This window comes from Bubalus kerabau, chromosome 23 (assembly GCF_029407905.1).
Source record: "Bubalus kerabau isolate K-KA32 ecotype Philippines breed swamp buffalo chromosome 23, PCC_UOA_SB_1v2, whole genome shotgun sequence".
Lineage (NCBI taxonomy): Eukaryota > Metazoa > Chordata > Mammalia > Artiodactyla > Bovidae > Bubalus > Bubalus kerabau.
The window spans coordinates 4,944,656-4,961,947 of record NC_073646.1 but is presented as its reverse complement, the minus strand read 5'-3'; the positions used below and the strand labels follow the sequence as shown (position 1 = coordinate 4,961,947).

General features: G+C 58.2%; 2 protein-coding genes across 5 annotated transcripts in view; one reads left to right on the top strand and one right to left on the bottom strand.

The window, feature by feature from the left end:
• Positions 1–13,908, top strand: part of PPL (periplakin) — a 47,813-nt gene extending 33,905 nt beyond the window's left edge. For 2 of the 3 annotated variants that reach the window (XM_055562090.1, XM_055562088.1), the window contains exons 10-22: positions 955–1,077; positions 1,168–1,314; positions 1,919–2,070; positions 3,027–3,124; positions 3,293–3,453; positions 4,547–4,725; positions 4,819–4,957; positions 5,689–5,882; positions 7,204–7,354; positions 8,080–8,163; positions 8,875–8,991; positions 9,475–9,567; positions 10,394–13,908. In XM_055562090.1, the coding sequence (XP_055418065.1) occupies positions 955–1,077; positions 1,168–1,314; positions 1,919–2,070; positions 3,027–3,124; positions 3,293–3,453; positions 4,547–4,725; positions 4,819–4,957; positions 5,689–5,882; positions 7,204–7,354; positions 8,080–8,163; positions 8,875–8,991; positions 9,475–9,567; positions 10,394–13,066 (4,311 nt within the window). In that variant the 3' untranslated portion in view covers positions 13,067–13,908. The remainder of the gene's footprint in view (positions 1–954; positions 1,078–1,167; positions 1,315–1,918; positions 2,071–3,026; positions 3,125–3,292; positions 3,454–4,546; positions 4,726–4,818; positions 4,958–5,688; positions 5,883–7,203; positions 7,355–8,079; positions 8,164–8,874; positions 8,992–9,474; positions 9,568–10,393) is intronic. The other variant, XM_055562089.1, reaches the window with a different exon arrangement.
• Positions 13,909–14,071: 163 nt separating this feature from the next.
• The window catches only part of UBN1 (ubinuclein 1), a 33,175-nt gene continuing 29,954 nt past the window's right edge, over positions 14,072–17,292 (bottom strand). For both annotated transcript variants that reach the window (XM_055562091.1, XM_055562092.1), the window contains exon 18: positions 14,072–16,094. In XM_055562091.1, the coding sequence (XP_055418066.1) occupies positions 16,045–16,094 (50 nt within the window). In that variant the 3' untranslated portion in view covers positions 14,072–16,044. The remainder of the gene's footprint in view (positions 16,095–17,292) is intronic.

Genomic DNA, 17,292 nt, shown 5'->3' with positions numbered 1-17,292 from the left:
GTGATTATATTCACAGTGTTGTGCAACCATCACCACTGTCTTTCCAAAACGTGTTCACCACCCCAAGTAGAACTTCTGTACCTAATAAGCAGTCACCTCCCCCGTTCCAACCCCTGATAACCACCCCTCTACTTTCTGTCTCTTTGGATTTGCCCATTTTAGATATTTCGTAGAAGTGGACTCACATGATCTGTGGCCTTTTGTGTTTGGTTCTTTCACTGAACATAACGTTTTCAAGGTTCATCATGAACCGGAACTTCATTCCTTTTCACGGCTGAATAATATTCCATCGATTCCATTGTATGCGTGGACCACGTTGTGTTTCTCCATTCACAATGTTGATGGATACTGCAGTATTTCCACTGGAATGTGTTTTTAATAAGACCGCTGCACGTGATTCTTATGAGCAGGCAGTTTGGGGACATTTGAACTCAGATGACACTAACATAACTAACTCGGTGTCATAGTGTCTCAGTCCTGCTGGGCTGTGGACTTCCCAGGGATCCCAAAATCATGTTCACAGCTGCAGCCCAGGGGACAGCTGTCAGTGAATGATTCCAGAGCTGATAGGCTGAAAAACAGGCAAGAGAGTTTCCCAGAACCAAGTGGGGAGGCTTGCCTTCCATGTACTGAGACTTAGAATAAGTCAGGGTGTTCCCAGCACAAAGACAGGAGTGGAATAGAGGAGAACCCTAAGGTTACTGGTGTATGGACATGAAACCAGCATGTCATAGAGGTGGCGTTGCATGGATTGCTGAGAAGGGACCGGGTCTCTCCCTGTGAAGCCCCCAGGAAGGTAGCCTGGGGAGGGCTGGGGGCATCCCCAAGCCTGTGGATTCAGGGTGAGTGGGAGGCCCAGCCCCACCTGGGAGTGGGCTTCAAGTCACAGCCAGGATGAGCCTCAGGCATCCTGGTGGACTCCCGCCCGTGATGGGGCCCTCTGGTCTCCCCTAGTTCCACAAAGACATGAAGGATGCCCAGGAGCTGCTTCGCAAGGTGGACTCAGACCTGAACCAGAAATACAGCCCCGACTTCAAGGACCGATACCAGATTGAGCTGCTGCTGCGGGAGCTGGACGTGAGTGATGCCCCCTGAGTAGGCCCTTCCCCGGCTCCCTGCCTGGGGAGGGCTGCGTGTTCTCACCCGGGCACTCCCCTCCACATCCAGGACCAGGAGAAGGCTCTGGACAAGTACGAGCATGTGGTGCGGGGGCTGCAGAAGCGAGGGCAGCAGGTGGTGCCCCTCAAGTACCGCCGGGAGATGCCCCTCAAGCCCATCCCCGTGGAGGCACTCTGTGACTTCGAGGGTGACCAGGTGAGGCCCTGCCCAGGTGTTCCAGGTGCCCCAGGCAGACTGGGCCCAGATCAGCCTCTTCTCCGCTCCCTGAAAGGTCTAAGGGGTGACAGGGCTGGAGGTAGGACCTCAGACATTTTCAGGAGCCTGTGTTCATCTCCATCATTGGGGTCACTCTCTGCCAGTGCCCCGCCCCCCACATGGTCCCTGCTGCCCTGGCCTTCTGTCCCACCAGCTTAGAGGCGCCAGTTATTCCAGCAGATGTCTCAGGGAAGGTTCTCATTGGCCCACTCTTGAGTCATGTGTGCAGCCTGAACCAATCACTGTGGCCGTGAGTGCCATTCTCTCATTGGCCAGACCTGAGTCACACGTTCACCCTGAGCAGTCAGGGGATGAAGGGAGGAGACTACCTGGGCTGGCACTGAATGGGCAGAGGGGGGCCCCCAGAGGGAAGTCCAGGTGGGTGTTAGGCTGGCAGAGCCTCTCTTTTTGATGAAACATCTTGAGGAGTTTCTGAGAGACAGGCTAAGACTCCCCAGGTCCCAGAGTTAGGCAGTGACTGGGCTTCCGGCCTCCAGCTGTGACAGGTCTCTCCATGTGTCCTGACTGGCCTGTCCCCCACCAGGGCCTGATCTCTCGGGGCTACAGCTACACCCTGCAGAGGAACAATGGGGAGAGCTGGGACCTCACAGACAGCGCGGGGAACAAGCTGACTGCCCCGGCTGTCTGCTTCATGGTCCCACCCACTGACCCTGAGGCCCTGGCTCTGGCTGAAAGGTATGGGATAAAGGAGGAGGAGCTGGTGTGGTGTGTGGCCGCACCCCCCTGGACTCCCAGACCCCATTCACAGCCCTGGGCACCACAGCTGAGCCTCAGGGTGCCACTTATGTCCCACACGTGCACCCCCTTTGGAGGCTCAGGTGGGACAGCGGCAGATCCCATTGGCCTGGCCAACTTGTGTGTGAGTGTCCGGCTCTGGGCACGCTGCAGGGAGGGGCCTCTCTGCAGGTGCCCCTGGGCCTGGGCACGCGTAACTCCCTCCACCTGCACGTCAACCCATCGCTTTGTTGACTCAGACCTCTTGGCTTGAAGGCCCCAGCCCAGGGGCCACCTATTCTGTGAAGCCATCCCTGATTGCCCCCTCCCCTCGTCCTCCACTCTGGCTCCAGGACAAAAGGCTGCCGTCTCTTGGCTCCCAAGCACCTTCTCCCACCTTGTGTGCTGCTCTCATGAGTCTGCTCTGTGTCTGTGTGTCCATCCCACTGGGCAGAGGTTCCTTGAGATTTGGTATACTTTCAGGGTCTTGTCCCATACCTGGTGCAAAGCAGGCACCAAAGAACTCTGTGTTGAATGAGCGATTCAGGAACTCCTTCATTTATTCGTTTAGCAGATATGTATTGAACATCTGCTATCCACTGCTCCCTCAGAGGAAGCATCATGGCGGGGAAAAGTTATGAGCAAACAAGACCATTGTAGGTTGTAAGACTTGCTATGAAAGAAAAAGAGAGGAAGAAAGGAGAGGCGGAAGGGGCCTGCTGAACCCGGGAGCAGAGAGAAACCGGTGTTTCAGCAGATCCTCTGTGTGCATGTGTTGTGTTGACTTTTCAAAGCATTTTGAGGAGCTGCCTGACTCCTCGGGGCTGCCTGTTGAGCCAGAGCCCAGGGTCCTGCTTCCGTGGGTGGTGGGGGTGTGGACCGCCTCGGGCTCCCCAGCCCATTTTTTGCTGTCACAGCCTGGGCAGCCAGTACCAGAGCCTGCGGCAGAAGGCAGCCGGGAGCAGAAAGGCGCTCCAGGAGCGGCATGAGGTGCTGAAGGCAGAGAGCTCTGGAGGTGGGTACCAGGGCCACTGCCTGAGGCTCTGGGGGGACGGGGAAGGGGCCCGGATTCAGGATCTGTGCAGCAGACGGGACAGCACGGTAGGTGGGGGAGGACAGGCTGAGCTGACCCCTAAACACCCCCCAGGGCCCCCACGACCCCCTGACTCTGACCTCCCTCCAGCAGATGCCTCGGACCTGCAGGGCCGCCAGCTGCTGGCTGGCTTGGACAAGGTGGCCAGCGACCTGGACCGGCAGGAGAAGGCCATCACGGCCATCCTGCGGCCGCCGCTGGAGCAGGGCCGGGCTGTGCAGGACAGCGCAGAGCGGGCCAAGGACCTCAAGGTACCCAGGGCTGGGGGCACAGGCTGGCCCCTGGGCTTCCCAGGGGCCCTGCCCACAGTCTCATGCCTGTGGGGGCTCTGGGTGCTCCACGGGGTCCGCTTGCCACGTGTAACGGGAAGCCCTGAGTCGCAGGGAGAGGCGCTGTTCTAGGCTGAGAACTGAAGAGGTGCCAGAGGCCTGGTGCCCCTAGACATGTCTCCAGGAGAAAGGGCTCTTGATAGAGCTGATGACGGCAGGACCGCGGCCCGAGCAGGTCAGCACCCAGCTGGGAGAGAGGCAGGGCGCCCCGCGGCCCAGGGGCTCTGGGCCCACAGAGCCAGCCCCCTTGCCCTGACCGCAGACCTCAGTTTCTTCAGTAAAATGGGCTGGCTGCCCGCTCAGGGGGCCTCGGGAGGATGGAGCACAGTAACTCTGGCCACAGCTCACCTCCTTCACACACACACACACACACACACACACAGTTTCTGGGGTCCTCGGCCCCCTCACCTCCTTCTCACACACACACACACACCCCTTCCTACATACACACACCCCCTCCTACACACACACACACATACCCTCCTACACACACACACACACCCTCCTACACACACACATACACATACCCTCCTACACACACACACACACACACACACACACACACACAGTTTTAGGGATCCTCGGCCCCCTCCGTCGTGGGTGCAACCTTCCCCGATCAACAGAGGAGGCTTGGGACTCAGAGCAGCGCCGTGGCCCTTGATGGGGCTCGTGCCAGGGCTGGGAGGGGCTGAGCCAAGGCCTGGTACGGGGGTGGGGGTGTGGCTGCAAACTCCTAAGCTGCATGGAGTCGTATGCATCTCATCAGGGTTCCCCCAAAAGATGAGTAGCACCATCCCCGTGGAGTAGTGGGAACCGGAAGTGCTTGGTGTCACCTGTTGGTTTTCATCAGTCCTGAGTCCCCGTCGGGTACATCAGAACCCCCAGGGATGCTCACTACAGACCCCGACTCCTAGGCCAGTGCCCCAGACCCCCAGGCAGCCCCCACCCCAGGGAGGGTGTCCTGGGGGAGAGGGGCCGCTGGCTGTGGCCAACACGAGGGCTCCGGTCCCCACAGAACATCACCAACGAGCTGCTGCGGATTGAGCCCGAGAAGGCGCGCAGCACGGCCGAGGGCGAGGCGTTCGTGCGGGCCCTCCCGGACAGTGGCAGCACCGCCCTGCTGAGGAAGCGGGTGGAGGACACCCAGCGCAGATACGAGCGCCTGGTGCAGCTGCTGGAAGCCGCCCAGGAGAAGTGGGTGCAGGCGGGCAGCGGGGAGGCCAGGCAGGGTGGTCAGGGGCCGGGCCACCCTCCTCCCCTCAGCTAACTCCTGACACGTGTCCTCAGGGTCGACATCGCCAACCGCCTGGAGAAAAGCCTGCAGCAGGGCCGGGAGATGCTGGCCACGTATGAGACCCAGCTGGCCCAGGAGGACACGGTGCCCGAGAGTAGCCAGGCCCTGGACAGCAGGAGGCAGGAGCTGGCGGTGAGTGTGCAGACTCTGGGCCCCGGGAGCCCCTCGCTGAGCTGGGCGTGGGCTCTAAGGGCTCCCGTTCGCCCTCCACCTCTGGACAATCGAGGGTCCCAAGGCCCAGGACAGCAGGTCTCTCCAGGTTTGGAATCCCAGCCGCACAAGGGGTTTGTGCGGCCTGCGGAAATCAGGTGCTGGTATCTTCAAATCAGGTATCAGCGTAGCCACCCCCTCTCCCTTTCTCTGAAAGAGCAGACCTGGCCGCCTGTGCCCAGACGCCCGCTGGGCAGGTCAGCTGAGCAGAGGCAGCTCTGCCTCTCGCCCGGCACCTGCCGTCTTCACGGTGCCACTGGGCCACTCTAAGCGCCAGTCCGTGAGCCCGTGGGAGGCCCCTCATCCACGAACCACATCACAGACCCCTTGCCTTGTGGCAACAGCCTCACTGGGAGTCCAGAAAGCAGGCTCGGAGGGCAGAGCCTCCGCCGGGGGCCCTTCCAGTCCATGCGCGGCGTCACCAGCCTGCACTGTGCGCCACAGGGTTTTAGAAGCTGTTTTTCCCAGGTGGTGTTCATTGTCACGAGACAGAAATTGTAGAAGTGACCTCAGGTTTAAGGACCAACTCAGAGACAAAGCCCTGGTCTCTGAGCGGGCTGGGCCTACCACCCCCTCTAAGCGGGTGGCCCCAAGCACTCCGGGCCCTGGAGCCCTTGGCCACAGCGCCCGCCACCTGCCTCTCCACCCTGCAGGCCATGGCCTCCGAGCTGCAGGCCCGGAAGGCCCTCCTCAGCGAGGTGCAGCGGAACCTGCAGGCCGCCAAGCAGTGCTCAGGCTCGCTGGCCAGCCGCTTCCAGGAGCACTGCCCGGACCTGGAGCGCCAGGAGGCCGAGGTGCACAAGTTGTGCCAGCGCTTCGATGGCCTCTGCCAGCAGGCGGAGCTCAGGTCAGGGGCCACGGGGCGAGGCTGGGGGCTGGGGAGGGTGGTCTCGGCGGCCTCGGCTTAGCTAGTCTGCCTGAGGCACCCAGGTGGGATTTCTGTGGACAGCGCTGAAGGCTGTTTGTTTTCCAAATAATTGCCGCTTTTTGGAAAAAGCAAAACACATACAAAATAAAAAAACCCAAAGGGGTTGTAATGACCAAACCGTTCCCCCCAAGATCAGCCCTGCTGTGAGTTTATCGTGAGTTCTTCCAGAGCCACCCTGTGCAAGCCGGGGTTGGTAGGAAATCGCAGTGTGTGTTACTATTTCCCCATCGTGTATTTTCCTGGCCTGAACAGTCAGGAAGTGCTCCCTCCTCCTCTTCTGTTTTCTGAAAGAGGGTCTGTGAAGACTGGGTATTACTTCCTTAAATGCGTGGTAGAATTCACCCCGGAAGCCATCTGGGCCTGCAATTTTTTTTTTTTTTTTTTTTTTTGGTAAGAAGGTTTTTAACTACAAATGCAACCTCTTTTATTAGATATTGGACGATCTGGGTCATCTGATGCTTGAGCAGCTTCACAAGTTTGTGTCTTTCAAGGACACGTTGTACACCTCGTCAAGCTGTTGACGTTTTGGCATGAAATGGTTCATAATATTCTCTTATCCTTGAATAGACATAGATCTGAGGGAACATCCTCACTTTCATTCCTGACGTCGTATCTTCTTTTGTCGTATTTGTTTATTCTGTTTTCTCCCCCTGATGATTCTGTCTGGGGTTGATCACTTCACTGACTGTTTCAATGAAACAGCTTTGGTTGCAGTGATCTTTGCATTTTCCTGTTTCCTGATTCACTGAATTCTGCTCATCATTATTTCCTACTATAGCTGTTTACATTAGGTTCAGTTGGCTCTTCTTTTTCTTCCTGAAGTTAGAAGCTTGGACTGTTGATCTGAGAGTCTGCTTTTTTTTTTTTCTCCCTAATCTAAGCATTTAAGTACATCTCGCTAAGTACTGCATTCGCTTTTTCCCACAATGTTTTTATTTTCAGTGAGTTCAAAAGATTTCCACACCTCCCTTCTGAGTTCTCCTTGGATCCGGGAGTTATTTAGGTCCTGGGATTCACAGTGGGCATCACCTCGGGTCCGCACACTCGGGCCTGCCTGCCTTTAACGGAGGCCGTGCAGTATTCCCACCCAATACTCCGTAATTTACCTGACTACTCCCCTTCCTGGTAAACGTTGCGCTGACTCCGAGTTCAGTTCCCTTTGGTAACCTCTAGAAGGCGACAGCAGGCAGCTCTCGGTGCAACCCAAGCACTCAAAGGCCTGGCTGGCTTTGCCCCGCAGGGTCCAGAGCCTGCAGAGTGCCCGGGCTGAGCATGACGCCTTCTGCAGCGGCCGTGACCGCCTGCTTCAGTTCCTGTCCCACATCCCCAGCTATGAGCCCCAGGAGACGGACAGCCTCAGCCAAGTGGAGACCAAGCTGAACAACCAGAAGGTGAGCAGGCTGGGGGTCAGCAAGCCCCTTTGTGGATGGGCGCCTGGTCATGGTCCTGGACCAGTGGATTCCCAGCACCCACGTCTCTGAGCTCGAAAACAGGGCTCCCCTCAGCGCTCCCTCCTCGGTCCCCTGCATGAGGCCTGGCCTGGAGCGGAACCCCCCCACCGCCCCATGCAGGTCTGATAAATAAGCAGATCACTGCAGGGTCACCGGGGAGCCCTTGTGGGGGGAAACCCATTTCCACAGCCCAGAGCCCTGGCTCCCCAGAAGACAGCAGGGCCTTGGGGTGAAGGACGAGGAACGGAAAAGCCAACAGCCTGGGCTCAGATCCTGCTCCCACCCCCAGAGCCATGCACCCGCAGGCCAGGCACCGCACCGCTGGAGCTCCTAAACGGGAAGTGAGGATGGTGCTCACCTCAAAGGATGTGGGGAGAGTCAGGGAGATAATCTCAGAAAGACACGTGCTTAGCCTTAGCACCGTGCCTGACACCTCCATGCACTCAGTAAACACTGCCTTCCTGGCAAGGTTCGTTAGCTTCTTGGCCCTTCTTCACAGGCCCTTAGAACTGCCTTTTGGAACCAACAAACGTAAATAAGGAAGCTGCTCATTATACCCTGTGCTACAGAAGAATTCCAGACTCTAAGGAATTCAGCTACTCTATCTAGGTTTAGGATTTTTTTTTTTCCAAGTTTTTATTTTTAAAGTCTCTGTTGTTGTACAGAACCTACTAGATGAAATAGCAAGAAGGGAAGAGGAAATGCAGAAAGTCCACACGCACTCCCAGCAGTACCAGCAGGCTGTCAAGGTGAGACGCGACACCCCGGCAGCAGGGCCTCTTCCCCACCATCCCCACCCCCAACCCCCGGGCTGGCCCTGGGGGTGTCCTCACGCATGGCAGGTGGCTGTGCAAACCGGCACCACCCTTTGGGAAACAAGATGGTACCAGGCATCGAATATCAGAAGGGTTTTCTATTGTTTAAAGCAGTAACTGGGGGGAATTTATCATAAAGGAAAACATGCGAAAAAATGATAATGTGGGATTAGCAAAATCAGTATAAAATAAAAAATTATTTACAATAGCCAAAGAGACAAACTAGAAGTAACCTAAATGTCCAATATTAGCAGTGGAGACAGCTAGGAAATTATCATCCAGCTACTTGATGGATGTTTAAGTCATCAAATTGACCCACAGAAGGATTAGGGCAGCATGAAAAAAAGCTTACGGTGTAGAGTGTGATGAAGACAGCAGGAAGCCACCTTCTCTGGGCCAGAGGTGGCCTGGAGGAGGGAGTGCGCCTTGGGGACAAAGGGGTTTGCAGGCCCGTTTTCTCTTGTCTCGCGGGTCGTCCAGGGATGTGGTTGTGTGCCATTGATGGAGCGACAGTTCTCCAAACCTCCTGGTAGTCAGAGCAAGGTGCAGCTGAGCGGAAGACCTCCGCGGTCAGCCAGAAAGGGCACAGGAACACTTTGGTCTCACCTGCTCTGGTCTGCCCCTTGCCTCGTGTCTCTCACCCAGGACTACGAGTTGGAAGCAGAGAAACTCAGGTCCCTCCTTGACTTGGAGAATGGAAGGAACAGCCACGTGAGCAAGCGGGCCAGGCTCCAGTCCCCTGCCGCCAAAGTGAGAGAAGAGGTGAGCTCCGCAGGCCCAGCCTCCTGGGCTCCATTCCTCCAGGGAGCACGACACGCAGTCCTCAGAGGGGCACGCACAGTGGTAAACGGGGCTGGGGGCCCTCCTGGGTGCCAACAGTCTAGTGGGAGAAGACGATGAACTTATTCTGGGCCGGCGACAGTGACACGCCTGGAAAGACAGCCTGCTGGGAGTCGTGGCTGGGCGGTTCCCCTTGCTCCACGCCGAGTGGGTCCACACACATGGAGGGCTGACGTTAACCTGTTCTTTCCGTACATGAGCGCCTTAAGGCTCAGAGACAGACCTGCTCAAGGTCCCTGGGGGTTCAGGCTTCTGACTCTAAATCCAGTTTTCTCTCTCACAGTTGAGACTAGCAGAACTCCAGGTAGGAAGTGGCAACTCTCTTTGGCATCTCTCCCCCAATGCCAGGTTTTTCTCAAACACCTTGCTCAGCTTGTTGATTCCTGTCTGTCTGCTCTCCTGTAGGAAGCAGCTCTTGCTGCCAAATTCACGGAGGTTAATGCCATCAACAGACAGAGGCTGCAGAACCTGGAGTTTGCACTGACCCTCCTGAGACAGGTAATGGGTCTCAGGAAGGCATCCTACTGAAAACTATCCCAACAGCTCGGACACTAGGCTCGCTCTGCCTCAGAGAAACAGAGGTGGCCGGAGGGCATGTGCCCTCGCTGCCAGGGCAGGGCCCTGGGGGCGGTGACTGAGCCAGGGTCTGTCCACACGATGGAAAACGAACTGTCGCATGACGAGGTGGTCTTCTCTGGCCACTGCAGATCCTCTCATAAGCGCAATCAACAGGGTGCATGCAGATTGAGGGCCACCATTAGCATGGAAAAGATAAATACACACTGCACACAAAAATATATGTGTGACAAAGGTGACTGTATCCTGTAGGATACTGGGCTTCCCTGGTGGCTCAGACGGTAAAGAATCCGCCTGCAATGCGGGAGACCTGGGTTCGATCCCTGGGTTGGGAAGATCCCCTGGAGGAGGGCATGGCTACCCACTCCAGTTTTCTTGCCTGGAGAATCCCCATGGACAGAGGAGCCTGGGGGGCTGCAGTCCATGGGGTCACAAAGAGTCGGACACAATTGAGCAACTAAGCGCAGCAGCACAGCACATCCTATAGGAACAGGACCAGAAGGGACAGGCGGCCTTCACATCATACCCTTCTGTGGCTTTAAGATGTTTTCCCAGATGCGTTTAAACTAGTGTTTTTAATTTCAAAAGGAAGCCTAGGGCTCTACCGGCCCTGACACTGAGCTGGGTGTCGGGGTGGGGGTATCCCTTGAGGACCTCAAGACAAATATTGTGAGCCTTGGAGGGTGGGGAGACGGGGACCAACTGCGCGCAGTCCAGCCCTAACTCTGCATGGTCTCCCCCTTCCCAGCAGCTGGAGGCAGGTGCGAGCCAGGAGGCCCTGCCCGGGAGCAAGCCAGGCCCCGGAGCGGAAGAGACGTGGAAGATTCAGAAGGAGCTGGATGAGGAGATGGAGCGGCGGCAGCAGCTGGAGCACGAAGTCCGGAGCGCCCAGGAGGAGATCCGGGCGCTGCGGAGCCAGAGCCCGCAGGAGGCGGTGGTGACCAGGGAGGTGCTTAGGAAGGTGCCGGACCCGGCGCTGGAGGAGAGCTTCCAGCAGGCGCAGCAGACCCTGGCCGAGGAGCAGCACAAGAACCGGCTGCTGCAGGGGGAGGTGGAGGCGCTGCGGCTGCGGCTGCGTGCCCTGGAGGAGGCGGCCTGGGCCGGGGGCCAGGAGTACATGGTCAAGGAAGTACTGCGCATTGAGCCGGATCGGGCCCAGGCTGACGAGGTCCTGAGGCTGCGGGGGGAGCTGGAGGCGCTGCGGCGGCAGAAGGGCGCCCGCGAGGCGGAGGCACTTCTCCTGCAGCAGCGCGTGGCCGCCCTGGCTGAGGAGAAGCGGCGGGCACGGGAGGTGGTCACGGAGAAGGAGGTGGTCAAGGTGCACAACGACCCCCAGCTGGAGGCCGAGTTCCGGCAGCTGCAGGAGGACCAGCAGCGGGAGCAGGGGCTCCGGGAGAAGCAGGAGGAGGAGCTGGGCTTCCTGCAGGACAAGCTCAAGAGGCTGGAGAAGGAGCGGGCCATGGCCGAGGGCAAGATCACAGTCAAGGAGGTGCTCACGGTGGAGAAGGACGTGGCGGCCGAGCGGGAGGTGGGCGCCCTCCAGCGCCAGTATGAGGATGAGGCCGCCAGGGCCCGCGCCAGCCAGAGGGAGAAGGCCGAACTGCTCCGGAAGATCTGGGCCCTGGAGGACGAGAACGCCAAGGTGGTTGTGCAAGAGAAGGTGCGCGAGATTGTCCGGCCTGACCCCAAGGCTGAGAGTGAGGTGGCCAACCTCCGCCTGGAGCTGGTAGAGCAGGAGCGCAAGTACCGGGGGGCCGAGGAGCAGCTCAAGAGCTACCAGAGCGAGCTGGAGGCGCTTCGGAGGCGGGGCCCCCAGGTAGAGGTCAAGGAGGTGACCAAGGAGGTCATCAAGTACACGACGGACCCTGAGACGGAGAAAGAGCTCCAGAGGCTCAGGGAGGAGATCGTGGACAAGACCCGCCTCATCGAGAGGTGTGACCTGGAGATCTACCAGCTGAAGCAGGAGATCCAGTCCCTCAAAGAGGCCAAGCCCCAGGTGCAGACCAAGGAGGTGGTCCAGGAGATCTTGCAGTTCCAGGAAGACCCCCAGACCAAAGAGGAAGTGGCAGCTCTGAGGGCCCGGCTGGCTGAGGAACACAAGAAGCAGGTAGACCTGGAACGGGAACGCGTGTCACAGGAGGAGAAGATCCAGGAGAAGGAGGAGGAACTGGCCCGCGGGAAGGAGGTGGTGGTGCAGCAGGAGGTGGTCAGGTACGAGGAGGAGCCAGGCCTCCGGGCAGAAGTGAGCGCCTTCACCGAGAGTATCGATGCGGAACTGCGGCAGATCGACGGCCTCCGTGGCGAGCTGCGGCGGCTGCAGCGCCGGCGAGCCGAGCTGGAGCGCCAGCTGGAGGAGCTGGAGCGCGAGCGGCAGGCGCGCCGCGAGGCTGAGCTGGAGGTGCAGCGCCTCAAGCAGCAGCTGGCGCAGCTGGAGGCGCAGGAGGGCGAGGCCCGCGAGAAGGTGACCCTCACACAGAAGGTGGTGCTGCAGCAGGACCCCCAGCAGGCCCGGGAGCACGCCCTGCTGGCCCTGCAGCTGGAGGAAGAGCGGCACCGCCGGCAGGGCCTGGAGCGCGAGCTCGAGACCCTGAAGCAGCAGCTGGAGCGCCTGGAGAAGATGGAGGTCAAGGAGAAGGTGGTCTTCTCCGAGAGCGTCCAGGTGGAGAAAGGCGACACCGAGCAGGAGATTCAGAGGCTCAGGGGCAGTCTGGAGGCTGAGAGCTGCGGCAAGAGGGAGCTGGACGCTGAGGTGAGCCGGCTGGAGGCCAAGCTGTCGGAGCTGGAGTTCTGCAACTCCAAGTCATCCAAGGAGCTGGACTTCCTGAGGGAGGAGAACCACAAGCTGCAGCTGGAGCGGCAGAGCCTGCAGCTCGAGGCCCGCAGGCTGCAGTCGGAGATCGAGATGGCCGCGGCTGAGGCACAGAGCCTAAGAAGCCTGCCCGCGACGGCTGGATCCGACCCCGGGGCGCAGCTCGACTCACGCCTGCGGTCCCTGGAGCGGGAGCTGGACGACCTCAGGAGGCTCTCCAGGGACAAAGACCAGGAGATCGAGGAGCTGCAGCGGCGCCTGGGATCCGTGGCCGTCAAGCGGGAGCAGAGGGAGAACCACCTGCGGCGCTCCATCGTGGTCATCGACCCTGACTCGGGCCGCGAGCTGTCCCCCGAGGAGGCCCACCGCGCCGGCCTCATCGACTGGAACATGTTTGTGAAGCTCAGGAGCCAGGAATGCGACTGGGAGGAGATCTCCGTCAAGGGCCCCGGAGGCGAGTCCTCCGTGATCCATGACAGGAAGTCCGGCAGGAAGTTCTCCATTGAAGAGGCCCTGCAGAGCGGGCGGCTGACCCCCGCGCAGTATGACCGCTACGTCAACAAGAGCATGTCCATCCAGGAGCTGGCCGTCCTGGTGTCGGGGCAGCAGTAGGCCCGCCCCCGCCCCTGGGGAAGCTGCCGCTGGCTCGCCCTGCCCGGAACGCTCCCCCGGGTCGTCTCTCCCGGGCCCCCGCACAGCTCCCAGTCTGCTCAGAGCCCCGTGTGCCGCCACCAGCTGCTGGGCCCAAGCACAGGTGGGACTGGCCCCCGCTGAGCTGTCTGTCCCTCAGCCTGGACAGCGACCCACTTGTCCCCCGATCGTTCTCGCCTGCAGTGCCCGTCTTCCTCCCCGCCTCTCCTACACTCCTCTATCAGCAGACTCCCCCTGGGACACCTGGAAGCACTGTCGTCTACCACTAAAGCGCAAGACAGGCAGCAGCCCCATGGGCCAGCCTGCTCCGCACCGCACTGGCCTCCACACCCCAGCCGGGGAAACTCAAGGCAAGGAGGGCTCCATTCAGCAAAGCCCCAGCCCCCGGGGGCCGCCACCTGCATTCACAGCCCTCCGGATTCCAGCTCAGATGACTTGCCATCGAGGCCTCCTGGGGAAACCGATCTGGGCGCTAGGCCAAAGGAGGCGCAAAGAAACCAGAACAGCGTCTGGCCCTGGTGCTTGGGTGAAGCTTAACTGTCGAGCCAGACTGTCCCAAGAGAATGCACCGTCAGAGGATGTGTCGTGGTTCTGTAACTGAAGTACCTTCCTAGTGGACTGTCGCTGTCGGCCTTGGATTCGGTGCCTGGTCCTGCTTATTCTTTCACTGCCACTTAAGACTCCACAGTTGATTTTTTTATCAAATGAAATTTGGGTTCTCTGTATCTCATGTATCATGTAAGAAAATGGGAAGTAAGAGGGAACTCTATTTATAGCGTGAAAATAAACACCTGCTGGCTTGATTCTAATTTCATGGAAAGTGTGTTTCTTCCTCTCTTGTGAGTGAGGCTGATTCCCCAGGGCCTGCTTGGCTTTCAGCCAGAATGAATGTTCCCCAACTACCAGCTCCTAAGGGAGAGAGAATTACTTGCAAATACGGTAAAAAGAAACGCAAAAGAAACGATGTTCTGGAAACCTTGAAACAATTTATTGTGTTGCTTTATACAAGATTAACAATTTCCACACCACCCCCAACACCAACATAGTCGCTGCACAAAAGCCACAGCCCTTTCACACCCAAGAATTGCCAGCAAGGGGAGCCCACAGCATGGTGGCCGGGACGCCTCCGCCTGCAGCCCTCCTTGCCGTGGCTCAAGTCACTCACTCTTCCGTTACCACAAATAAAGCATCAACAAGGAAAAGAAACCTCATCAACTCCCCATCAAAGAAACGTTTCCCTGAGGCAAGAGGCATCGCTAGATTCCTAAGGAGGAGGGCATCCTGCTCCGGCCGAAAGCTGGGTGGTGCCGGGAGGTGGGGGCACGGTGGGTGGGGCACCTGGTGTCCTCCCGCCGCTCAGCGCTCTTGGACGGACGGCCTCTGCGCCGCTCTGAGCTCAGCAATACCAATCTCTTCTTTGGCTCTTTTGCTACTACCTAAGACTAGTCTGTAAACTGGAAACCCAAGTTGCAAAAAATAGAGTAAAGGGAGGAGGATTCCACGTGGCCCCATGTGACACACGTGTTGGTTTTTCTGTTAAAAAAAAGTCAAGCAGAGGCCTGGCTGGCTGGCTGGCCAACCGCAGTCTTGCTCCCTGGGCAGCCGGACCGCCTCTGAGAAATCGAGAGACACCAAGAGTCATATCCTGGGAGTCAGGACCCAAAAGGACCTGCCCATGTCTCCACGTAGGCAGGCGCACATTCTGAGGAGGCTATTTACTCTTAACATAAGGGAAATGACTTAGCTGGAACAGTCGGTTCAGACTTCACAGGACAGGCAAGCGCCCGAAAAATCCTTGAGAAGCAGCCGCTGGCTGAGAGGGGCACAGCCTTGTCCACCTCCCAGTGAAGGCAGAGCCTGCTGTCTGGAGAGCATGGACCTCAAGGCCAGCTTCTGCACGGCACACACTTCCTAGGGGCCTGTTCCCGCAGCTCTGCCTGAGCATGGTTTTACGATAAACTGGAATGTCTACCTGCAGCCTGGAACTCCTCACATCCTCAGCCCTCAAAGAGACGAAGAAGGAATTCGGGGCTCTGCAGCCCACCTGCATGAACTTGGGAGAAACAAAGTGAGGGGCCCTGGCTGAGCTGGGACCTGAGGCAGGGCCCAGGTGACCTTCCAGTCAGGATGGCCCAGGTTGTGATGTGCAACCATAGAAAACTCAAATAAGCTGGTTCTGTCTTAGATACAGACATGTCTTTAAAAAGGTCTTCATCTGAGACCCACTCAGAGGGCCGAGTGGACGTGTCCAGTCCTGCTCCACCATAAAGGCACTGGAATTATGTCTTTCTAGGAACAACATGAAGTGCGGAGAACAGTCCAATTCTATCCAATGCATTTAATGGTAAGGATCAAAACTGAGCCAAAAATAAGTGTCTTTAAAAATCCTACCATAATTGTTGAATCTACAAAGGTCTTTTCTCTAAAAGAGCTTCATTGTCATGTTCAGTGGAGAGAATGGCCCCCACGATGAGCACACGTTGGGTGTTCTGAGTATTTTTCAGAGAACAAGGTACCTCTCCCAGCTGGGGTGTGAGCCGGGAGGATGGACGGACACTCTGACCAACCAGGGAGCCCACTGTGGGCAGAAGGAGCCCCCGACCAGTAGGCTGCGCTGAGGTACTCTGGCCAAATGCGAGGAGCTGGGCCACCTCCTCTGCCCTGCCACCAGAGCGCCCAGCACGAGCTGGCATGCTCCTTGGCCTAGCGCTGCCCCTCCAACGACTGTCTGCAACAGAGCCACGAGGCGCTGAGCACCAGGCTGGCCGGGGCCCCCAGAGAAGCACAGAGCTGCTCCCTGAACTGAAGGCACATCACACGTGCCAAGAGACGCTCCACTTAGCACTCACGCCTTCTCCAGAAGAAAACCAATGGCAGAGCGTAGTTATCATCCAACTTCTGAGACCTCCTTGTGCAGCTTCCAGCCTTTGCCCTGAAAATCACAATTTCCTTGGTACACTGGGCCCTTTCCCATGAAGCTGAGAAGCATCTGAAAAACAGTAAGCAAAAACAGAACACAAAGAGTCTCAGGATCTCCTTGAAGGCAGCAGTAACCAAACCTCAAGGGGACCACTTCTGAAATAGCACAAGTCCCCGAACACCGAGTGTTCTGGGGCTCAAAGGAGCCGGACGCGCTGGCAGGTTATCTGCGGCACGGGCGGTGCGCCGGCGCTGGGAGGGCGGCCGCTGGCTGAGCACCGCCTGTGCCGCAAGGGCTGCTCCCGCTGCCAGCCACAGCTGCCATCCCAGGGCAGAGCCCGGCTCCTCGTGAGGCCTGTCAGACGCAGTGAGCACCTCTCCACTGCAGACCTGGGGCCTGAAGGGCAAGCTCACAGGCGCTCATGTTCTGAGCCCACACGGGGAAGAAAGCAAAGCAGACTCGAGTCAGAGCTGAGACAGCAGAAGGCTTCTCACCGATGACCACTCAGTGTAATCCTACAACACGACGAGTGTCACAAGAGAGACAGTCAAGTGGTCTCTTACAGCCCAGATGCTTTTCAGACAGCCTTTTAACTCCCAGAGGAAAAACAGGAAAGAAATGGTACAAGACAACACTTTTCCCTTTTTTCCTGAAAATTCCACACATCAGTAGTCACGTTTCCAATAGTACTCCAATTATTTTCTGTTTGAGAGTGTTACCAAAAGCAAACAGAGGCAGTGCAGTCTTTCAAATGTCACCCGCTCTCACCTGGATGGCTCGGAGACCACCAGTTTGTGGAACAAGTCCCTGCTTTCTCCATAGAACAGGGAGTAACTGCTGACAAGGCTTAGCCCCAGTTTCTTTCTCTGAAGAAAGCATGTTTCTGTCTGAGAGACTTGCAGTCCACCCTTGCACACAGATGGCCTCTGGCATTCACTGTTAAGCATCAGCCTCAGGACGCTGAGCAGCGCAGCCCCCAGGCCGTGCCTGGAGCAGGTGTGGAGCAGCCGGGAGCAGGTGCGGAGCAGCTGGGAGCAGCCGGCCCTGCACTACGTGCACCGAGAGCCACGGTCCCGGGACGGGGCTAGGCAGACTGCCCACTGGGCAGGCGCTGGCTCAGGGCGCATGTGCCCACTCCTTGCGCTGTGAGCCAGGGCTTGCAGGCTGGCCCCTTCTGCAGCCACTGCTGTGTGCAGGGCAGACGCAGGGAAGAAGGACGCTGCTCAGTCCTGCCGTGCTCCCAAGCCCCCGCATCACCCCGGACTGA